The sequence below is a fragment of the Musca domestica genome, unplaced genomic scaffold, assembly GCF_030504385.1.
Source record: "Musca domestica strain aabys unplaced genomic scaffold, Musca_domestica.polishedcontigs.V.1.1 1, whole genome shotgun sequence".
NCBI classification, from domain to species: domain Eukaryota; kingdom Metazoa; phylum Arthropoda; class Insecta; order Diptera; family Muscidae; genus Musca; species Musca domestica.
This window is the reverse complement of record NW_026712114.1, coordinates 32618584-32643370: the sequence shown is the minus strand read 5'-3', so window position 1 is coordinate 32643370 and position 24787 is coordinate 32618584. Positions and strand designations below refer to the sequence as shown.

General features: G+C 34.8%; 4 protein-coding genes across 6 annotated transcripts; 2 read left to right on the top strand and 2 right to left on the bottom strand.

Annotated features, from left to right (window-relative positions):
• Positions 1 to 2452: 2452 nt before the first annotated feature.
• LOC101890053 (DNA-directed RNA polymerase II subunit RPB2) lies at positions 2453 to 6564 on the top strand. Its single transcript, XM_005188782.3, has 4 exons — positions 2453 to 2635; positions 2781 to 3004; positions 3060 to 3981; positions 4042 to 6564. The coding sequence occupies exons 1-4, from the start codon at positions 2614 to 2616 to the stop codon at positions 6402 to 6404; spliced, it is 3531 nt and encodes a 1176-aa protein (XP_005188839.1). The 5' UTR covers positions 2453 to 2613; the 3' UTR covers positions 6405 to 6564.
• Positions 6565 to 10088: 3524 nt separating this feature from the next.
• LOC101889886 (RPII140-upstream gene protein) lies at positions 10089 to 11429 on the top strand. Its single transcript, XM_005188781.4, has 6 exons — positions 10089 to 10315; positions 10389 to 10554; positions 10626 to 10714; positions 10781 to 11051; positions 11115 to 11204; positions 11270 to 11429. Exons 1-6 carry the CDS (start codon positions 10128 to 10130, stop codon positions 11354 to 11356), a joined length of 891 nt encoding a protein of 296 aa, XP_005188838.1. The 5' UTR covers positions 10089 to 10127; the 3' UTR covers positions 11357 to 11429.
• Positions 11430 to 12214: 785 nt separating this feature from the next.
• LOC101889716 (twinfilin) lies at positions 12215 to 13841 on the bottom strand. The gene is made up of 4 exons (XM_005188780.4): positions 13646 to 13841; positions 13491 to 13568; positions 12595 to 13370; positions 12215 to 12528 (listed from the first exon to the last, which is right to left on the bottom strand). Exons 1-4 carry the CDS (start codon positions 13668 to 13670, stop codon positions 12376 to 12378), a joined length of 1032 nt encoding a protein of 343 aa, XP_005188837.1. The 5' UTR covers positions 13671 to 13841; the 3' UTR covers positions 12215 to 12375.
• Positions 13842 to 18776: 4935 nt separating this feature from the next.
• On the bottom strand, positions 18777 to 22992 carry LOC101899333 (uncharacterized). 3 transcript variants are annotated; one of them, XM_059121832.1, is made up of 3 exons: positions 19227 to 22992; positions 18873 to 18943; positions 18777 to 18834 (listed from the first exon to the last, which is right to left on the bottom strand). In XM_059121832.1, the coding sequence occupies exons 1-2, from the start codon at positions 20757 to 20759 to the stop codon at positions 18881 to 18883; spliced, it is 1596 nt and encodes a 531-aa protein (XP_058977815.1). In that variant the 5' UTR covers positions 20760 to 22992; the 3' UTR covers positions 18777 to 18834; positions 18873 to 18880. The 3 variants fall into 3 exon arrangements, with proteins under 3 accessions (XP_058977815.1, XP_058977800.1, XP_058977805.1); XM_059121817.1 differs by having other exon boundaries at positions 18777 to 18943; positions 19125 to 22992; XM_059121822.1 differs by having other exon boundaries at positions 18777 to 18943.
• Between the last annotated feature and the right edge of the window lie 1795 nt (positions 22993 to 24787).

Sequence of the window (24787 nt, the reverse complement as noted above, 5' to 3'; positions counted from 1 at the left end):
ATAAGCATCCAATCCTCTTCAAATATCCAAAATACAAACATTTTAGCTAACGCAAGATTTGTTGTGAAGAAGATATATATCTGCGATCCCCTTCTGATACCTTACCCACAAAGGGTCACAGTTTTCAATACTTTAATCTACAACACAACTTGATATATCTAAATATTTCTCACAACCAGAAACCTGGGATGAATATGAAATTTATGAATTTGCATAAAATTCGATATAAATTTTTAATTTTCTTGTAATTTTGCCCATTCCAATATTTCTATCGGTACTGGTTGATGTGTGAAAATTGAATACTTCGGTCCACTAAGTATATCTGGTACCTCGCGCACATTTTAAAATTTTCTAAACATATAAAGTGAGGGAAGTAACCAATGTAGTCCAAACCTGGCACGTCGCAATATTTATATCATATTTATTTAGGACCGATATGAAATAGACAAAATTGGTCCATTCCTTTGGAACCTACTCCATAGAGGGTAAAACATTTGAATGATTATAACAGAAGTCAAAATATATTTAAACAATCGAACATTGGCTGGGGGTACACCTCTGTCGGCAAAACCGACTGATTCAATTTTAACTTGTTATATTCTTCCTTGACTTTTACACCCTGTAAAGGCGTGAAAATGATAGAATATTGGGTCGGAAATAAATCTAATTTTCTTTTCAGATGTACGCGCATATCGTAAGGAACATTTAATTGTATGATTGCATGAGATTACCTTAGTAATTGTACCATAGACTTGCTGTTATGCGGTCGCTACAATGTCAGTTATATGTTGTTCAAAAATCGCAGTGAGAGCCTAGAAGTATGCTTTAAAAATTATAGAAAAAATGAGTTAGTTATGAAAGTAGTCTTAAAATAGAATACGCATGAAACGGCGTTTTGAACATTTAAATCGCAAAGCAAATCCTTAAATTGGTGATTTTTAGCTATTATCTTTTTCACAACACTGCTTTAAACAGCTCACGCTCGTATTGTATTTTATTTCACTGTCAAAATTCTTTAGTTTGGTGTATAATTTAAGCGTCTTACAAATGAACAACGCTTGCAAATTATTGCAATTTATTTTAAATTCGTGCTTCTTCCATTTTATGGATGAAGATCGCTTTTGACTCAATAAGCTAAATCGTCGATTTTATGGGCTAGTGGCCTCTTTGGACCGTGCTTCTTCAGAGATGCTGCCATTCGTAACGTAACTGTGAATGGTGAGTGCTACCGTAAGATGATATCCAACTTATTTTGACAAACATATGTTTATAATTTTTTCAAAAGTATTCGTTTGACAACATATCATTTTCAATATTTATTAATCCCATTGTCAATACAGAGATGGACACCTAGTTTTTATGCAGTGAAACTTGACAAGGTTATCTTCTTAATTTTACCATGGAACTATGTATCCTATAAAGGAAAACGGCATCTCTTTATGATATGTTACAAAATTTGCCATGCGAAGACTTCAAGCTGTTTATGTACTCTCACCTTAAGTCATATTATTCGCCAAATTTTGGTATTTTGAGTTCTTATTATGTAGGAAATATTTTCGTGCTACTATTTTTTTAGGAAGCAGTTGAAAAGACAGTCATAATAAAATGTGGCTACGCGTGGCAATTGTAAATGCTTGCAAGTAATTATCGGTTTTATCGATAATATTTAAAGCGCAAAATGACTCAACGCTCCCATTTTGTTTATGTGGCGTTTTCACTTGACCCTTAACTATGAAAAAACTACTTAATTCTTCACACAAAATTTCCTGAGCGAACACTCATATTTGTACATTGTTCAAATCAAATCACTCTCAGAACAAAGAAAAATTTTGTCCCATCCCTAACAAATGAGAGCTTTGGAAGAAAAACAATAATTTCTTCTATTCATATAAGTGAGAATTTCATGTATCTTTGTATAAAATTCCATTAAAATCAACAAACAAATTTTTTAATAAAAGGTATTATTTTAATATGAATTACGAATCGTGCCGTATGAACGGGTTAATTCGTGTACCTAATTCTGAGAGCCATGGTAGAAGAATATAGGTAGACGCTTCGACACAGCTGCTGGGACAATAAACTGTCAAACCAATTTTGGAATCGAAATAGTTGAATGAAAAATTACTCAAATTTGTAAATATTATTAAAAAATGCATATTATAACAACCTCCGATTGGCGTCGTGTAGAAAAACATATAAAAATATATTTATTTTTGAAGAAATAATTAAAAAAATTTGACATAACAATGTTCCTAAGCACTGATCCATCTACCTGTATTTTTCTACCATGTCTTAGAGCGAACAACATGATTGAAAGTGTAATGAGAACATAGCATTAGTTTTTTTAATTTTTCAATTAAAAAGGAACCACTCTGAATTAGTTTTCCTGTTCTTTACAGTGAATGGCTAATATGAACCACTTTGTACACGAACTACACATCACTATTTTGACAGTTCACACAACTCGCCGCCACCAAAGGAAGCTGGTGGTTTTTTGCGTGTTGTTCTCTTGTGAAATTTTTGTCGGAAATATATTTGTAAATTGAAGGAAATATACAATTTATAATTTGATTTATTTGGTCTACATAGGATTATAAACAAAAATCCGCCAAGATGATGTACGACAATGAAGACCGTAAGTAAAATAAAACACAAATTTTTCGATCTGATTTTTCATGATAAAACATGGCGACGACAAAAGAACGCTGCTTCATGGAGCCCCATTTCAAAGCGATCAATACAATAACAACAACATTTTAACGTTATTACCTCTTTTATAGAAATGTATGAGGAGGAGAATGCAGAGGAAATTTCCCATGAGTTGTGGCAAGAAGCTTGTTGGATTGTCATAAACGCCTACTTTGACGAGAAGGGTCTTGTGCGACAGCAACTGGACAGTTTTGATGAATTTATTCAGATGTCCGTACAGCGCATTGTCGAAGACTCTCCAGCCATAGATTTGCAAGCTGAAGCCCAACATACATCGGGAGAAATCGAAACGCCGGTATGATTATACAGAATTATATCTGAGCTTTTGTTTTATGAAACACTCCTTTCAGCCCCGCTTCCTTTTGAAATTCGAACAAATCTACTTATCAAAACCTACACATTGGGAAAAGGATGGTTCACCCAGTCCTATGATGCCTAACGAAGCACGTTTGCGAAACTTAACCTATTCAGCCCCGCTCTATGTCGATATTACCAAATCAAAAATTGTTGAAGGACAGGCCCCTGTCGAGACACAACATCAAAAGACATTTATTGGCAAAATTCCCATTATGTTGCGTTCCACATATTGTTTGCTGTCCCAGTTAACAGATCGTGATTTAACAGAATTGAATGAATGTCCATTGGACCCCGGCGGCTATTTTATTATCAACGGTTCCGAAAAGGTTCTAATTGCACAGGAGAAAATGGCAACTAACACTGTGTACGTTTTCAGCATGAAAGACGGCAAATATGCCTATAAGGCTGAAATTCGTTCTTGTCTCGAACACAGTTCACGTCCCACGTCCACCCTCTGGGTTAACATGATGGCCAGAGGTTCACAGAATATTAAGAAGTCAGCCATTGGTCAACGTATTATTGCCATTTTGCCCTATATCAAACAAGAAATTCCAATTATGATTGTTTTCCGCGCTTTGGGTTTTGTGGCTGATCGTGATATTTTGGAACACATTATCTACGACTTTGATGATCCAGAGATGATGGAAATGGTTAAGCCATCTTTGGATGAGGCTTTTGTCGTTCAGGAACAAAATGTTGCTTTGAATTTTATTGGTACCAGAGGTGCACGTCCTGGTGTAACCAAAGACAAACGTATAAAATACGCCAAGGAAATTCTGCAAAAAGAAATGTTGCCTCATGTGGGTGTTTCAGATTTCTGTGAGACAAAGAAAGCCTACTTTTTAGGTTATATGGTACATCGTCTGCTGTTGGCCTCTTTGGGTCGTCGTGAATTGGACGATCGTGATCACTACGGTAAAAGCCATGGAACATAGATATGTTTGTAATTTTACTCACATCCTTTTCTTATTTTAGGTAATAAGCGTTTGGATTTGGCTGGACCACTTATGGCTTTCCTTTTCCGTGGTCTATTCAAAAATCTCCTCAAAGAAGTTCGCATGTACACCCAGAAATTTATCGATCGTGGAAAAGATTTCAATTTGGAATTGGCCATTAAGACAAACATCATCACTGATGGTTTACGTTATTCATTGGCCACTGGCAATTGGGGTGACCAGAAAAAGGCTCATCAGGCTCGTGCTGGTGTGTCTCAGGTGTTGAATCGGTTAACTTTCGCCTCAACCTTGTCACATTTACGTCGTGTCAATTCACCCATTGGTCGTGATGGTAAATTGGCCAAACCTCGTCAATTGCACAACACATTGTGGGGTATGTTATGCCCTGCCGAAACACCTGAGGGAGCTGCTGTAGGTCTGGTAAAGAATCTGGCTCTTATGGCCTACATTTCTGTTGGTTCACAGCCTTCGCCAATTTTGGAGTTCTTGGAAGAGTGGTCTATGGAAAATTTGGAAGAAATTGCACCTTCAGCCATTGCAGACGCCACAAAGATCTTTGTCAACGGTTGTTGGGTTGGTATACATCGTGACCCCGAACAATTGATGGCCACATTACGAAAACTGCGCAGACAGATGGATATCATCGTGTCAGAAGTGTCTATGATTCGAGATATTCGTGACCGTGAAATTCGTATTTACACAGACGCTGGTCGTATCTGTCGCCCACTGCTCATTGTCGAAAATGGAGCTCTTTTGTTAAAAAAGACTCACGTAGAAATGTTGAAGGAACGCGATTACAATAACTACAGCTGGCAAGTGTTGGTAGCATCCGGCGTGGTGGAATATATTGATACTCTGGAAGAGGAAACCGTTATGATTGCTATGTCTCCCTACGATTTAAAACAAAACAAAGACTATGCCTATTGTACCACTTACACGCATTGTGAAATCCATCCTGCTATGATATTGGGAGTCTGTGCTTCTATTATTCCCTTCCCTGATCACAACCAGTCACCCCGTAACACCTATCAAAGTGCTATGGGTAAACAAGCTATGGGTGTCTACATTACCAATTTCCACGTTCGGATGGACACACTGGCCCACGTATTGTACTATCCCATGAAACCATTGGTTACTACGCGTTCTATGGAATACTTGCGTTTCAGAGAATTGCCAGCCGGAATTAATTCCATTGTAGCCATTCTCTGTTATACCGGTTACAATCAGGAAGATTCTGTCATTTTGAATGCTTCTGCTGTCGAAAGAGGATACTTCCGATCTGTGTTTTACCGTTCGTACAAAGATTCGGAAAATAAACGCATCGGGGATCAGGAAGAAAACTTTGAAAAACCTAATCGGCAAACGTGCCAGGGCATGCGAAATGCCCATTATGACAAATTGGATGATGATGGTATTATTGCCCCCGGCATTCGTGTGTCAGGTGATGATGTGGTAATCGGCAAGACAATGACTTTACCCGAAAATGATGACGAACTTGACAGCACAACAAAACGCTTCACCAAACGAGATGCTTCAACATTCTTGCGTAACTCTGAAACTGGTATTGTCGATCAGGTCATGTTAACGTTGAACAGCGAAGGTTATAAGTTTTGTAAGATTCGTGTGAGATCGGTACGTATTCCACAGATTGGAGATAAGTTTGCTTCGCGTCACGGTCAAAAGGGTACCTGTGGTATTCAGTATCGCCAGGAGGATATGCCATTTACATGTGAAGGTCTAGCTCCCGACATTATTATTAATCCCCACGCCATTCCATCTCGTATGACAATTGGCCATTTAATTGAATGTCTCCAAGGCAAACTTGGTTCGAACAAAGGCGAGATTGGCGATGCTACTCCTTTTAATGATGCTGTCAACGTACAAAAAATTTCCACTTTCCTCCAAGAGTATGGCTATCATTTGCGTGGCAACGAAGTCATGTATAATGGTCACACAGGTCGCAAGATTAATGCTCAGGTCTTCTTGGGTCCGACATACTATCAACGTCTTAAGCATATGGTGGACGACAAGATTCACTCTCGAGCCAGAGGTCCAGTCCAGATTTTAGTGCGACAACCTATGGAAGGCAGAGCTCGTGATGGTGGTTTGCGTTTCGGTGAGATGGAACGTGATTGTCAAATATCGCACGGTGCTGCACAGTTCTTGAGAGAACGTCTATTCGAAGTCTCTGATCCTTATCGTATTCATGTGTGCAATTTCTGTGGCCTAATTGCTATAGCCAATTTGCGCAACAACACCTTTGAATGCAAAGGTTGCAAGAATAAAACCCAAATCTCTCAAGTTCGTTTGCCCTATGCAGCAAAATTATTGTTCCAAGAACTAATGTCCATGAATATTGCGCCACGTTTGATGGTGGTTTAAAAAGGACAACAAATAAATATTTTATAAAGAATGATGGAGTTATTGTGACATGCATAATTAGCATTTTAATATCAATTATTCAAGTAGATGTATAAGTAATGATGATCGACTTTGTATATCATAATTTATGACTGTGTTTAATAAATTTTTTTAAAATATAGTTCGAGTTGTTATTTACTTTCTTTATTTAATTGATAAACGTGAAAAGCTTTTTTCCAGTATGATAAATAAAGGTGGAAATGTAATATTGTTGTTATTTTTGTAACCCAATGTTGGAAACCGTAATTGCAGAAAATAAAATTACATAAATTGCAAAACAAATTCGAAATTGTCTCCTGTCCGAAAAGGATGATATCCAAACAAATCGCGTAAAAATGTGATATATTAACATTTTCCTTTTAACTTTTGAAATGTACAATAGTAATGTTTTATTTTGCATGATTTTTTTTTTTTTCATTTTCACTTACTTTTTTCTAATGTACATTTGTAGTGTATTTTTTATATTTTATTTTTGAATTCGAATATTAATACCAATTTATTTAATTGACCTGATTTCTTAAGAACTGAAATTGATGTCGGGTTACATGGAAGTGTAGTACCGAATTATGTGGTGGCGAAACGGAATAGATTATATCGAAATAGTTTAACACGGTCACACCAAAGTTAAAAGATAATTACATTTTCAAAATCGCTAAAAAATCACGAAAGAAGAGATCTCATTGCAAAAAATCTCAAATAGGGAAAAAAATCGAAAAAAAAATCAATGGAATCGAATTTTAAAATAATAGTACATTTTATTGACAAACTTTGTAAGGATCTTTAAACATGTAAAAATGTAAAAAATCAGCGAACAAGTTGGTGATTTTTTCAATTTGTTATTCTTTATTTGTCAATTCTTTTCAATTTGTATTATCACCTTGGGGTAGGAAACCATCATACAGATAATTGCTCCATAGGAATATATTTAAGTAAAGTCCCCACATTGGAGTATCCCCAAGTCCACTTTCCCATCTAATGTGTGGTCAGAAAAGAAAATTTTGTATTCTTTTGAATTTGTTACCCCCAAGAGAATATTGGTTGGGAACGTAAATTTGGGATGTACATCTATTTGAAATAAATTGTGAAAACATGAACAAATTACAAATATAAGAAAGTAGCACGGGACCGAATATTTGTTGAATCGTCATTGAATTATACTATGATGAAAAATATGGACCAACTTACAATTTAAATGGCAAATAAAATTAATTCCCATCTTACGGTAATGGGTGTAAAATAGCTACATTTTTGATTTGGCCTCTATTTGTCATATTGGATTATATGGGGTAGAAGAAAGTTTTCAATGTAGGGCGATGTTTCGGAGTAGTGCCCATTTAAAGGTACCTCCTGACTTTACCATATTTCAAAGGATTTGGCTAAATATTTATATTTGGAGTGGAAATCTTATACAAAAAATTTCAACATATCTACAAATTTTAGAATTTTCTCCATGCAATAGTACCCCTTCAAATCCACCTTTTGGCGGACAAACAGACCAACATGGTTAGGGGTACTTATGAGGACTCTAATGCAAAATCTGAGGTGCTAATGGGTTTAAAAAAGTAATTAAATTTGGCTATTCTTAAATATGTATAATAGACAAAAACTACGGGCCGGCAACGCGGACCGTGCCAGCTAGTATGATTATAATTTAGAGTCAAGAAGCTCGATACACCAAATTTAACTCTATTTGACTCAAAATATTTACCTTTTATGGGGTCAAGTAGTGGCCGATCGGTCGCACTAGATATATTGTTGGTTGTTGGAAGTATAACATAGTACGAATTTAAAGCAAATCGGTGAAATATTTTGTATTTTATGACATTTAGAATTATTCAAAATGTTGATCATGTGTGGGGTGAGTAACGTATGAATTGGACTGATATACTACATATTCAAACTAGAGGGTGAGATGAAAAAACTGCAACCAAATTCAGACTGCTGTCATTTCCAAACCACTCTTCCGTCAGCTGTTAAAATTATTTCAGTGACAGCTCATTATATTATTTACAAACGTACAAAAGCATTTTGGTGATAATTTTGCAGAAAAAATGTTATCCGGGCGTGATAGTGTTATTTCTTTAAATTTGGCTGGAAAACCACAAGTGGCTATCTATGTTAGAGCACTCCAGCATTTAAATGTGAATAAATCTTTTGTTTCTCGTACCATCGCTCGTTACCGTGAAACTTGTAGCGTAGCCCCATGTCAATGGACAAACAAAATGGTCGTGTTTACTTGCCCAAGAGGTCAGCTGAAGATGTGCACCTTCGGTTGGCCACCAGAACTCAAGCGCTGGCCATGGTGATGGTGTTGGCCGCCATAAAAGCTGATGGTCGCTCTCCCCTCGTATTAATCGAGCGTGGCATCAGAATAAATGCCGAATATTGTCACGAAAATATTCTGGAGGGTGTATTAAAGCCATGGGCACGCAAACACTTTGGCCGCTGACCTTGGACATTTCTCGCTTCATTTCCAGCGCACAATAACCACCAAAATCTACAGATACCAACCGTTAGACTACTGTGTCTGGAGTATTTTTGAAAGCAAGGTTGGCACTAAAAAATACCAAAGTGTCGATCACCTCAAGCAAGCGCTTCGCCGGGAATTGGCCAAAATACCGCAGAGCAACATTCAGGCAGCGTGTGACGGTTTCATTGGCCGTTTGAAGGCCATAATTCGTACCAAAGGTGACCAATTCGAACAAATCTAAAATTATTCTAAAACTTGATGCTATTTCCGACATTTTTGCTTTCATTCAATAAAATTTAAAAAAAAATAAAAATGATCTTATTTGACTTTGTTGCAGTTTTTTTATCTCACCCTGTATATCTTAGAATAGAAAATTAAAAATTACTTTATTTTTTCGCATTTTATAAAGGTTATGATTATTTAGCAATTTGACCCGTTGTGGGAGATGTATCAGAAGTGGTTTGCTCATCTCCGAACACGAGAGTTATCGTGCGCATCAGCAAGAAGGCCGGACGCCGTTTAAACGACTCAAAATGCCCTAAAACGGACGTTTCGGCCGTATCAATATTATATATGACCTCTGTTGTCATATGTACAAAACTTACCAAATGATTTCTTCTACAGTTATGGTGCACACTAGCCAGAAAGGCAGGCTTGCGTACATCTGTAGATCAACTGGACATCTCACAATGAAACACGTTTTTTCGAATCACACTGTGATGTGATGGAGCAACTAAAGCAACAAATAAGTCAACCTGTCTATTACTGCGATTTTCATGCGTCGAAATGCAGCGGACTTGCTGATGTCTGCATCTTCATATTTCACGAGAACTCTTGCACTACACTTTCTTTAAATCCAATTCCAGTAATTTCATTAATTTCTAGGTTAAATTAAAACACTATTTTCGATTCTTAAAAACATGGCTATCTTTTCAAAAACGACAAAAGTATTTGATTAGATACGAAAACTATAGATTTAACATATTAAATATACTTTTAAAATAAGACGCGAAAAAAGGTTTAGAAAAGTAAAATGAAATAACGAATAAAGAATAGTACGATATGGCAAGTCTATAGCGAAAGGCGAAATAAAAACAGAATAAAGCGAAAAACATGTTTTCGCTTCGTCGTAACAGCTGATATATCTGTGTCATCATTTTAATATACATAGCACATATGTTATAAAGAAGAAGAATTCGTTCCTTTACGACACAATGCTTAGACAAGGTTTATCACTCCTTCAGAGAAATCGCAGTAAATTCTTACTACTAGGTATTTTGCCATTGCACTCAGATCCCGATGACAAAGTATCAAAGGAAACAAAAACATACAAATCATTTGTACAAAGACCACCCTCAAATGAAACCGGCTGGGAACGGGTGAAAGAAGTCTTCAAAGTGGAGTAAGTCAGACCACAAAACACATGATTTATAAATGAAAACATAAGAACATATAATACGATTATAATCTTTCAGTGAATTTGGCTCAATTTCACCTGAATTGAATTCGATCTATCAGGCTGGTTTCCTGGGTTTTTTGGTTGGTGGTATCTATGGCGGTATTATACAATCGCGAACGGCATATATGGACTTTATGGAAAATAATCAAGCTACTGCTTTTCAGTCTCACTTGGATGCCAAGGTATACGTTGTTCCGCTTAGAAAAATGTTTTAAGGTGTTCCAAAAAACTTATAAAATCAACATTATTGCAGAGAAAACTACAGGACAAGTTCACAATGAGTTTTGCCAGAGGAGGTCTAAAATGGGGCTGGCGCGTAGCATTATTTACCACATCCTATTAGTAAGTCAGTTTTGTTAGATTCAAACATCAATTTTATTAAATGTTGTGAATAATTACTGTCTATAGTGGCATGGTAACCTTGGTCTCCGTATACCGAGAAAAATCCTCAATCTATGAATATTTGGCAGCTGGAACAATATCAGGTGCTCTTTACAAACTAAACATGGGTTTAAGGGGTATGGCAGCTGGTGGCATAATTGGTGGATTTCTGGGAGGATTGGCAGGTGGAGCATCGCTGTTAATAATGTCGTTATCTGGTACTACTATGCAAGAGGTTCGTTATTGGCAATATAAATGGAGAACGGATAGAGATCAAGCAATCGCAGAAACCTATAAGGTAAACATATAAATAATATTATTTTTCAGTGTGGTTTTTAACTATTTTATTGTCTCTCAACAGTTGGCCGAAGAAGAGGATGAACCTACACCCGAACTTATGAAAGCCCACGACGCTAAAGTTGGAGAAAAAATAACATTAGAAACCATAAAGGTAAATAATTGTTTTATATAAAATTATCAAACTTTTAAATGGTCTTTTTTATTTATTTTTTTTAGCTGGAACCTGAACAGAATGAAACGAAACCCCAAGATCCAAAACCAGTTCATACAAAAGTTGCCGAACAGATTACAGCGAAAAAGTAGAAAACTCAATTTGTTATCTTTAGCTTGTTATTTTTGTAAATAAAGAAAATACCTATGATCGGTATGAAAACAATGTTTGAGTTTATATATTCATATTTGGGGAAGACTAAGGTTAATTTAATTTTTCTATTCAGGAGAAAAAAAAATGATAAAAAATATATATTTTTTGAGAATCATAAATAATGCTATACTAAAAAAACGTGAGTTTGGGTAAATGTTTGCACAAACCAGGCAAAGAATGTATTTATACCTTGCCATGCCCTCACAAATTTTTTTTATTTTTAAAATTTATACCATTTAAAACGCATTTTTTCTAATCTCTAAATATGGTTTATTGTTGACATGAACTGCAATTAATCGTATTATAATTTTAAAATTGACAACGATAAACACATACATATGTTCAGTAAAATTACAAACTGTATGTGTTTCTAAAGATCTTTTTATATGCTTCGTTTTAAATTTCTATGAATATGTAAAGTTTATTTGTTTTTATTTTAAAAGTAAAAGTTATTTCATGATATATATATTTAGAATACTACTTTAATATTGTGATTTCAATAGGAAATATAACTAAATTTTATCGACAATAAATGTCAAGTATATTTTTCATTTGAATAATAAATTTGTATAAAATAAATACTAATCTCAAAACATGTATATTTGTAAAACATCATCAAGTGAGTATGAAAATAATACAAAATTTTCATAGACAAAAAATAAGAGAATACAACAATAATGCACTTAGTAAAGAAGCAAAAGGATAATTTTCACATATTCTTCATACAAAGTATTTCGGCTAAGATGAGCATCATATAAAGTTAATACAAAAATATAAGGAAACAAATATCAGCAGTCTACTATGTTTCATTAAAATTTAATTCGATTCTTGACATATTACAACGACCACAACAAATTCACAAATTATTTATATAGAAAAATATCTCACAAACGGTCAAAGACACTAAATAAACTCAAAATCTTAAACGGGACAAAGTTTAAATTATAACACACATGGATTAAGACTGTTCTTGTGGTTTCGTTAAACGTCTAGCACCACGATTTGGTGGTCCTTTTGGTTTGGCAAAAGCCGGTCGGTGGAGCATTTTCTTTGGATGTAGTTCTTCTTGCAAAAATTCCTCCGTTAACTCAGAGCCAGAATCAATTTCAAGCTGTAGTAAACAAAATTTTGAAATTTGTATAAACTTCTTTTGACAATTATTATCCATAGAAATTACCTTTTTAGCCACATCTATACCGTACGACTGCAATGTTTCCAAGAAAGGTGCCTTACAGCTGGAATACATCATTCTTTCCCTCACCGAGCATGAATAGCCCGGCATGGAGTATACGAAGACATAGGATTCTAAATAATCACCCTCGTGGGTATGTTTAAACAAATACAAATGGTAACGAGCATGATCATCAGGTACATGCTTTGGAAGATCTGAAAGTGCCACTACACCAGCATGGGAGACATGTATCTGTTCCGCTTCCAAATCGATGCGGAATTGCAAATAATCATAGGAGCCTCTAAGCACATCTTGTATGGCTTGTTTAGCTGCTTCGGATAGGGGGCAGGATAGGCCACCCAACGTTTGGTGTCTACTTTCGGTGTTAATATCCGTATTAACTTCCACCCTGCGTAGTTCTGCCAACTCCTCTTCACGTGTTGTTAAAGGTGCTGGAGATGCAATTGCTCTTTTATGACGCTTATAACCCTCAAGGGTAGTCTCATCCTGGCTAGTGGCATGTATTTCCTCGGTAATATGAGCAGAACCAAATTCCTGTTTGAGCGTGGCTTTGGTGGAAGCATAAACCATTTTTTGGCGAATAGTGGCAGTGTCGGGCACCCAACTGATCAGCAACCAAGCTGGTCCTACCTGGGTCTTAGTATCCAAGCGATACAATATGTAGCATGGTACATTCTCCTCAATAAGAGGTGTAATAAGTTTGTCGAAATCTTTCTCCCAATCCTTTTTCACTTCCGCTGTATCGGTGACACATAGCTCTTCTGCAATTGGAAAATTGTTGATTATATGTACACATTTCTTTCATTTTTTGAACATTTCACAGCAGGTGGGCTTTCGTCCACATCATGTGCTTTTTTCATCCAGCAGCATTTTCTACTTACCATTTTCTATAGATACTTTTATGACACGAAATTTTCCACTTTTAGCTTTTCCAAAGACTTTCAGTGATTTTTCATTAGCTAAAAGGGGGAAAACAGAAAAATCATTTTCATATTTTGTTTACGTTCCACTTCCAATGGCAAAACTGTCGTCATACCTTTTATGCCCGTTTGATGAGACATGATCTATTTTTAACAAAAAATTATTATTCTAACTAAAATTATAATATAATATTTTCACTTCTTTTGGGAAATCGTCGTCGTACGGTATAAAATTTTGTGCTTTTTGGCGTAAATTGGATTGGGGGATATGTTATATTACTCACACTACACACACTCTCTCTCTTGGTTTAATGAAAAAAATACAAGAACAACAACATATTAATAACAATTTTTTGACTTTCCGATTAGTCGATTACTCGACTACTCGAATTGCAGTTATTAAATTAAGAAATGGAAATACGAACGTATGTTTAAAAAATAATATTAAAAAATTTGAGAAACTTAAATAAATAAGTTTGACACTAATCTTCTTTTCGTAAAAAATCTAGTAGATTATGTTTTAAGAGTTAATCTCATTGTTTTTGTAATCTAGATCTAAGATATATGAAACTAACAGAGCAGGTAGTAGATAATATTTTGCAATTCAAAGCTAAAATTAAGAAACTTAAGAATGATTTGTATCTAAATTTGATATCATTTTGGATAACTAAAGCATGTGAGTTATCAGTCGACTTCTTGAAGCTAGATTACACATAATGTTAAAGTCAAATAAAAAGTCACGCGTACTTCTAGACGCTCCCCTGAATTTGTAATGTCAATAGAAACGGTTTTTAGAATAATATACCTTCATAGAAATATAACGTTTATAATAAACTACAAGTGTATTTATAAGTATGTTTTAAAAAAAGTAATGATAAATGTGGTAAAAGAAAGTGTACATTTGACTGGTGCCTATAATATTCTTTATCATATCGATTTTATAGTGTAGCGTTACTTTAAGTATAAAAATCGTTAAGAGTTTCTACAGAGTGAGATGAAAAAACTGCAACCAACTTCAGACTGCTGTCATTTCTAAGCCACCCGTCCGCCCTTGTTAAAACTATTCCAGTGACAGCTCATTGTATTGTTTACAAGCGTACAAATGCATTTTGGTGAGAATTTTCCAGAAAAAAGTTATTCGTGATAGAACTCAGGCGTGGCAGTGTGATTTCTATATATTTGGCTCGAAAACCACATGTGGCTATCGTTAGAGCACTCCAGCATTAAAATGTCAATAAATCTTTTGTGTTTCGTACCATCGCTCGTTACCGTGATACTTGTAGCGTAGCCCGACGTCAAGGAAGTAGACGAAGAAAACAGCAACACCACCAGAAATGGTTCGAAAAGTAAATATGCGACGTGATCGAAACACGCGTAGCAGTGGCCAAAAATAGCTGAACATATCGCAATATTGCATTCGTCAAATATTGAAAAATGAGCTTGGGGTAAAGCCATTGAAATTCCAAAAAGGGCAAGAACTTACACCGAAAATGAGCTCGGGGTAAAGCCATTGAAATTCCAAAATGTGCAGGAACTTACACCGCAACAAAAAAATAAACACAAAAGAGCTAAAGAATTGCTTCGCCTGGCCGAAAGTGGTGAACTGCCGAATTTGGTTTTCTTCGATGAGAAAAGATTCGATAAAAATAATGGCGTTTGACTTTGTTGCAGTTTTTTATCTCAGCCTGTACATTATGCCACAAAAACGTACAATTAAAGGCTTGTCTACAAAGAGCAATAAAAATTGAATGAAATGGTCGAAACAGAGGACAGAAGTACCATCTTAACATAAGTGTGTTACATTATTCTGTATATTCATTGCATTTCACAGTAACTGACCGGTTGTCTCCGTACATGCCAGAACTATTTCCAAACTTCACAAACTATCTGAGAGTTCCTGAACCAGCAAATGATTACTATTGTTTCAATATCAGAAAAAACGGGTAACGTAATCAAATTTTTCGAATCATGCAGATTATTGAATAGAGCATTTATTTTCTTATTTTGCTTTTCTAATATTTTTGACTGTCTAATCGTAAGCTCATCCATATTTGGTTTTTGACATTTCTTTATATTAAGACGATCATACAAATACCCTGGTATTTACATATAACAATGTACAAAAACATAAAGGGACAAACATCTCTCTCCAATCAAACATTAACAATGTTTGCAAATTTGCAAAAATTATATTCAAAAATTTGCTTGGGCAAACAAGCCGTTTCCTTTAATGATAGGGTAAGTGCGCCTAAGTTCGGCATGTCCCAGTAGTCGGCAGTTTTGAAATTTAAACTTAAATAACTAAAAATGGAATTGACCAAATAATGAAATAATTGCAAAAAACGTCAACAGTGTTCTCTGCTCTCTTTCTGTAAAAAAAACAATGAGCCCCGATCATTTATTACGAGAGAATAACGGTTTTCGTCAGTGAGTGTCTTCCAACGCGTGCGATAGTGCTTGTTTGTAAAGAAAAAAAATAGTGGTGGCGTCAACTTAATAATCGATTTAAGTAAATTAAATTTAATACTTTTGGAATCAGAAATATTTTATAATAGTATATATTAGTAAATAACAGTCTAAAGATCATTTTATAATTTAAAAAACATATACAATCAAGCATTTTCTCTTATATTATTTAATGCCGACGAAAGAGATTTGCCAGTAGTCGGCAGGGGTGCCGATTACTAGAAAAATATCATTTTTGACCTATTTCACCAAAACTTAAGAAAAGTATTAAAAAAAATCCAAAAACTACACAAATAAAAAATAGTTTTGAGTCGGCAATTGCTTTTATTATTGCTTTTTGACCAACTTTTCTAAATTAAATATGTTTTTTTTTAAATCTGCTATTTGACGTTATAGATAGCGGTGGCATTTAAAAAAAATGTTGGTTGTATAAAGGAAAAAGATCAATTACAAAAATAAGAAAGGTACTTTTTTATTTAATCTCATTTTTATTTTAATTGAAAATCCATACTATTCTTGATTTTCTACCTATATTTGGTTTAGAATGATAATTAAATAAAACACTATTTAAAAACGAAATTAGTTAATTAAACTGTGAATTAATATTACAGCATTGTTTTATACTATTTGAAATAAAAAAAATACAAAATAATATTTTTTTAATGAAATAGCATATGCCGACTACTGGCAAATAGACATGCCGAGCATTGGAAAATTGCGCCGACTACTGGCAAAAAACTACTATTTTGGTAAAGTTGCAAATTTTGCCAATTTAATAAAAACAAATTCAATTGTTGTGTTTGTTTTCTCTTTCGAGACGAGCTTAATGATCTGAAATTTGCAGTGAAAAGGAAAGCCAGATAGACACTATCACACACTCACCACTATGCGACGCGTTTCGCCGTTGGTTAAGCGGCTCATCAGGCATATTTGGTGTGGATGATGGCTTACAAGGGCCGTTCTCTGGAAAGTAGTATATATTTCGAACTTATTGCAAATTAGCATATGCGAATTATACACTACAAACTCTCCAGGTTCGACTCAAGTTCTATTGGCAGATCTTTTTCACAGCAAAGTTTTGTTTTTGTAGTGATGGATTTTTTGTCCACAACAACTACATTGCTTCCAATGCATACACTTGTTTTAGTGCTGCTTTAGGAAGACGGGTTAATGGCTCTGAACGTAGAGATGGCAACTTCTAGTTGGCTGCACACCGAGGTCCGCGGTTCAAATCCCACAGCCAGGCTCGGCTGAATTTTTGAGTTTTGCCTTGTTAAGCCGAAGATCATATGTTTTATGATTTATGTGTTTGTTTTCTCTTTCGAGACGAGCTTAATGATCTGAAATTTGCAGTGAAAAGGAAAGCCAGATAGACACTATCACACACTCACCACTATGCGACGCGTTTCGCCGTTGGTTAAGCGGCTCATCAGGCATATTTGGTGTGGATGATGGCTTACAAAAAGATCTGCCAATAGAACTTGAGTCGAACCTGGAGAGTTTGTAGTGTATAATTCGCATATGCTAATTTGCAATAAGTTCGAAATATATACTACTTTCCAGAGAACGGCCCTTGTAAGCCATCATCCACACCAAATATGCCTGATGAGCCGCTTAACCAACGGCGAAACGCGTCGCATAGTGGTGAGTGTGTGATAGTGTCTATCTGGCTTTCCTTTTCACTGCAAATTTCAGATCATTAAGCTCGTCTCGAAAGAGAAAACAAACACATAAATCATAAAACATATGATCTTCGCCTTAACAAGGCAAAACTCAAATTCAATTGTTGTTTATTATTTCGAAACAAACAAAATAATGAATCTGTACAACTTTATTGAATGTCGAAAGATTGAAATATTGAAAAGCCTAAAAGTGCCGACTACTGGTACACTTACCCTTTAAATATTCAAAAAATATAAATTGAAGCCACTTCTAACCATACGTTGTAATAGTTAACGATATCAAAATTTATGTTAAATTTACGTATATATTAGCGGATTTATTTTCAATATTGTTAAAATTAATTACAGAAATAGATTGCAATGTTTAAGATAAATGTACTAAAAATCAAAAAATAATAAAAATAGATACAGTCGTGGGAATTATATGCATATGTTTATAATTCCCACGACTGTATCTATTTTTTATTATTTTTTGGTTTTTAGCACATTTATCTTAAACATTGCAATGTATGTTTAACATAGAACCTTTTAACTTAAAAAGTTTTTTTTTACCTATTTTTTATTTTCAAGTTTTTAGTTTTTATTTCACATTCTGTTTAACTCATTAACTACTTCATTATTTATTTTCAAGTTTTTAGTTTTTATTTCGCATTTGGAACCAGGCTGGATTAATCAGATACCAGAATTACAGATGCAGTTTCTAAATTTAAATCTTATTATACGTCATTTAGTGACTGCGCCATCTTAAATATTGAACTTGTATAGTATAATGTATTCTTCATGTCATGCCCTTTTTATTGATACCCATATTGGTGGAATTGATAAAAAATTGTTATCAGCCATTTGGTAGCGGCCGCCATCTTGGATTTCAATTTTTTATATTATATTGTATTCTGCTTTTTAAGCCCTTTCCTTTGATACCCATATTGATGGGATTGATAAAACCTACGTTATCCACCATTCGATAATGAATTAACATAATTGTATTGTCACCAAAATCCAAAGTGTATACCAAATTTCAGATTAATCGGTTGTCAGGAAGATGGTGAAATTTGAATTACTAAATTTGACCCAAGAATAAATAATAAAACAAACGGGGTGAGCTAAATAAAACCTTTTAATATAAAATAAACAGTTTTGGACGAAAATTTGAACAAACTAATACTTCTGTAATAAGTAATTATTAAAAAAGAAATTATAGATCTAGTATTCTTTTGAAGAAAAAATCGTTACAAGATTGTCCGACGAGTTGGCCAAACCGATGTCCTGAAAAGATAAATTAATAATATATATATATATATATATATATATATATATATATATATATATATATATATATATATATATATATATATATATATATATATATATATATATATATATATATATATATATATATATATATATATATATATATATTATTGAGAAAAATATATTTTAAACCAACATTTAGAATCAATGCAGTCGATCATTCTGTGCTTTAGATAAAAGGAAATGTTTTCGCTTCCACAATACATTTCGTTGATTGTTTTCTGTGTGATTTACATACCTTAAGAATATTTTCATCGAAAGGTGCATTTAAATGTTGCCAGTTGCAAAAATGTGTTGCGTAAGAACTATTTCCGGAGTTTTCATTGCAATTACATTCGATTTGTGTATGTACATAACAATATGTATCATCGAAATCAACAGAATATAAATTTATTATTTCTTCCAAAGTTATTGAAGGAAGAATATAACTCTCCTCGAGACTAAAAGCCGTTATTAAGTAAAAAACATTTAGTTCATGTAAATCGTCTCTATTTTTCAAAGCCTCCATGGTTTCGGCAACATTCTCAAACACAATAATTGTTTCTTTTTGTATATTATCTGCTCCACAAATGAGTAAATTTCTAACGTTTGGTATTAGCAATACCTTAGATGGTTCTTGTTCTGTTGCTGAAGACAAGTAATTTTTCAGGCTATCCGCTGCATCATTTTCACTTAGGCGCAAACATTTTAGATTCATAAAATCACACAAACCATGGATCATGTTTATAGTGTTTGTATTTTTAGCAATAACTATAAACTTCCCCTTAACCTTGGCACCAGAATATGTTTGCATATAGTATTGCAGAAATTCAAGCTTTCCTGAGTCAAAAGGTCCCATATCTGACCAGACGGGCAATACCGATGAAAGATATTTTATGAGATCATTAGTGCTGGAAATGTGCTTAATAAATGATGGATGATTGCAGATTTGTTGCAAAATATTCGAAATATTAAGCGCCCGAAGGATATCGGTTTCAAAGTTATCTTTATTTTCATTACAGTATTCACAAATTTGCTGAAATAAATATTGTTGTAACTCTGAAGGCCTAACAAAACAAATTCTGTTTCGCAACTTATATGACTTATTTTGTGTTGAAGATGACGATGAGCTTACTCCATTTTTAAATTCAGCATGATTGTTATGACAAAGAGAACTTGGATTTGTGCCCCATTTATCTGTGGGATTTAAGTTTCGCAGCTGCTTTCGGAATGTTTCCAACGATTTCAGGTCCTTTGGCGGCTTTAATGCCGCTATAGGCCTAAAATAAAATCCTCCTTTAGGCTTTTTCTGTTCTTCAGCTTGTTGTTCCGGCGACACATATTCTTCTGAACCCCAATTGCGACTGGTTACTTGTTTTTTACGAAGTACGAATATTTCATCCTCATTTTTAATTTCAGTTTGTATTTGAATTTCTTTTCCACCAATTACCATTTCATATTCTTCTATTAAGTCGGATAATTTGAATCTAGTGCTACAACCCATATACTTGCCCAACTCATCTTTGAGAACAGCTTTCAAAGAGCAAGTGTTAACTTCCAATGTACCATCTCCTTTCCATGTCTTATGTTTCTTTGTGGTGACATCTCGCCACACCACATTAAATATTCGCCAGTTAGTTCTGCCCATATCATTGGCAGCTGATGTATTGCCCCTGGAACCCCAATTTAGGGAAACTTCATCTTCTGGGTCGGAATTTTCATGAATGTTGCTGCCCTGGTCACAGAAACGTTTGGTCTTATTTAGCATGGATGGTGCTTTAGAACGCCTCATTTTTCGACTTTTTTTAATTGTTATATTGAAAACCCGGCTAACTTCTGTCTGTCGACCCAAATAAGTCAAGTAATCGATTTATTGAGACTTATTTCATTTCGATAACAAAATATGTACAGTGAATGATTAGTTTAATATAGAACTATTATTTGCTCTGTTCCACAACCTGCGAGAATGTACTAGTTTTGCGAATCGCTAATCGTTTATCGTAATAAAAGTTTTACATTCTTGCAGTTCTGGTACAGAGCATTTGTCTTAAAGTGTGGGTACATAAGCAGCTTGGCATATTTTGTGACACATTATAAAGGCTTGCTCCCGGACTTAACAGTTAAATAGAAATTTTGGCTACAAAAATGTAAATGTAATTGGAAAATATTAAAGTTGAGTGAATTTAGAAAAGTAACAGTTTTTACAACCTTTTTATTTTGTAGATTCTAAGATATAGACATGGTGTATTAGTATGGGTGTACCATGGTTAAACTAAGAATGTAAAGTCACTTCATTTTCTGTAATTTACCTTGTCAAATTTCACTGCATAGAAAGCAGTTTCGCTTCTTTGATTTTTGTATGTACAATGAATTCATAAATATATATTTTGACAAAGTCTGCATGACATAACCTTCTTAATTCTACAAGGGGCTGTATTAAATATTTTACCACAGTAGGGAAGTTGCATGGTACAATAAAAAGGTATGGTAGAACTACCAGCTGATTACAATTTTTTTTCTTAAAGAGCCCGACTTCTGCCAATTTTTTGTATGTATTTATTGTTTTGAAAAATGAAAACAAAATATTTTCAAAACCAATGATTGAAAAACACGTACATTGCGGTTCGCGCATAAAAGCTATGAACCATTTTGGCCATTAAATTGAAAGATTAAACAGTTTGGATCGAATTTTTGAGGGACAACCCATTTTAAAAAATCATTTAAAAAATTAAAACAACTTGCTGTATATAAATTTGAACGAGTCTGACAGGAAGCGGGCATAGCATCAGGGCTGTATTTCTGTAGTTTTACGAAGCTGCTCTACCTCCTTATTGTACCATGGGAAGTTGAATATTTGTATAAGCTAAGTCGAATTTTAGGTAACACTGCCATATAATATTTTAACTGTACACTTTCATATTTTTATTATTGTTTGATTTTATTACAGTTAGCAGCAAACCCCAGCTTATTTGATTCTATAGTAATGCTAATATTAAATTCGACGTTTTGTGACTTAATTCCATTTTTGGCATACACTTTTTTATACAAAATTTCACTTTTTGATAGAATTACACTTTTTTTGAGCATTTTTATCCTAATAATAGAAAAAAAGAACGTTGTATTACTCTACAAAACACCAACAGCTATGGTGCTTCTGGGTTGGCGGCCCCTGGTCGGAGATTTGTACCTCCGAGTCAATCCGGTGCATAGAACCGGCCGGCGTGGGATTCCCATGACACCTGTCGATCACCTACATAAGGAGGCGAAGGTCTTACCGGTGCGACAGCATAACAAAATGCTGTCAATGCAATACCAGGTTGGGTGTTGTAGACAAAGCCATCCGAATCACTATCCTGTGGATAGGCAACCTCCGCCCATGCACGTTAGGAAAGACCTTCATGATCCTCTAGATCTACCAGCCCATTAAGCGGGACTGAATAGTATTCACTCTAATGCGGTCTCAGAAGCCATTGATGGATATAGAGTGAATACTGTGATAGGAGACCATCCCCTCCCGTCGCAGGTAAAGAACGAGAGCTGCCCGGACAAACCCTAGTAGTTTTGGCTCAATTACGATCCGGATGGTGCAGCCGCCTAAATTCCTATTTGGCCCGGATTAACAGCGAAGTGTAGAACATCTGCCCAGCTTGTGGCACAGGCCACATGACACGCTGCACCTATTTCGCTGCCAAGCATACTCACCTAACTTCAGTCTCGTTATGGACACAACCCATACATGTTTCATCCTTTTTGAGACTGGACTTAGAGGCAGAACCTGATTGAATGGAATCAGAAAAATGAAAAACGAACACAGATGTAAGAGCTGCTACAAAACAACAACTTCTATTTTTTTTGCTATGGTTCAGTTTGTTTGTCTTTAAAAATGTCTAAATTAATAGTTATGTGGACCTGTCCCGTATTTAACAATGCCAACATAATTCAAGTACTTTAGCAACCATAAAATTCTTAGAAGTGTCAATTTTGCAGACTGGTTCCGCGTTCATTTAATGAGTGCTCCCAGCTGATTGCGTTTTGCTCATGTCTTTTTCGTAAACAACAGAGGTATTCGGTGTTTTACTTTCACTTTATTTTTTATCGGCATTCTTTTTTGCCTTTCTTATTTGTTTCGTTGGGGACGTCTTTCATTTTGGTATCCCAAATTTGCACCGCCTATCGTCTCCACAGAGGGGAGCGTTGCAAATTTCTAAGTTCTTACAAGCAATCGGTTCCATCCAATAATCCATATCCACCATGTCATTTCATTGGTGCGATAATCTGCATACAGCAGTTTTTAGTCCTCGTGACTATCAAGTTGAACTTTTAGCTGCTGCATTTGAGCGCAACACCATGATATGTTTGGGCCATAAATCGTCCAAGGAATTCATTGCGTTAAAACTGTTGCAAGAATTGGGACATAAGCAACGACTGCTAGATAACAAAATTGCTATTTATCTTAGTACGAGCAAGGCGCCGGCAATGTTTACAATGTTGCAACACTTAACAGATTTGAGGGTATGCCAGGAGCCAAGCACTACTTTTGATGATCTGCCTCGGGGGTTTAATGTTTACATTTTGCAACCGAAAACATGTCTACATTTGATGCGCGAGGGTGTTCTCAAGATGGAAAAAGTATATTTGCTGGTATTGGATGATTGTCATCAGGATACATTATTTGCAGACATGCGAGAAATATTTAGTAGTTTTTATAAAATCGAAGACCTACAAGATATGCCAAAAGTGTTGGGTCTAGCTGGTCCTTTGCATAGTGCGGGTTGTGACTTAGCTGAACTGTCTGCAATGCTTAATGGCCTAGAAAAGACCGTCAAATGTCGAACGGAAACAGCAAGCGACATTGTCACAGTTTTAAGGTAAATAACTCTAGATTCTTTTAGCATTTGTCTTAAAGTGTGGGTACATAAGCAGCTTGGCATATTTTGTGACACATTATAAAGGCTTGCTCCCGGACTTAACAGTTAAATAGAAATTTTGGCTACAAAAATGTAAATGTAATTGGAAAATATTAAAGTTGAGTGAATTTAGAAAAGTAACAGTTTTTACAACCTTTTTATTTTGTAGATTCTAAGATATAGACATGGTGTATTAGTATGGGTGTACCATGGTTAAACTAAGAATGTAAAGTCACTTCATTTTCTGTAATTTACCTTGTCAAATTTCACTGCATAGAAAGCAGTTTCGCTTCTTTGATTTTTGTATGTACAATGAATTCATAAATATATATTTTGACAAAGTCTGCATGACATAACCTTCTTAATTCTACAAGGGGCTGTATTAAATATTTTACCACAGTAGGGAAGTTGCATGGTACAATAAAAAGGTATGGTAGAACTACCAGCTGATTACAATTTTTTTTCTTAAAGAGCCCGACTTCTGCCAATTTTTTGTATGTATTTATTGTTTTGAAAAATGAAAACAAAATATTTTCAAAACCAATGATTGAAAAACACGTACATTGCGGTTCGCGCATAAAAGCTATGAACCATTTTGGCCATTAAATTGAAAGATTAAACAGTTTGGATCGAATTTTTGAGGGACAACCCATTTTAAAAAATCATTTAAAAAATTAAAACAACTTGCTGTATATAAATTTGAACGAGTCTGACAGGAAGCGGGCATAGCATCAGGGCTGTATTTCTGTAGTTTTACGAAGCTGCTCTACCTCCTTATTGTACCATGGGAAGTTGAATATTTGTATAAGCTAAGTCGAATTTTAGGTAACACTGCCATATAATATTTTAACTGTACACTTTCATATTTTTATTATTGTTTGATTTTATTACAGTTAGCAGCAAACCCCAGCTT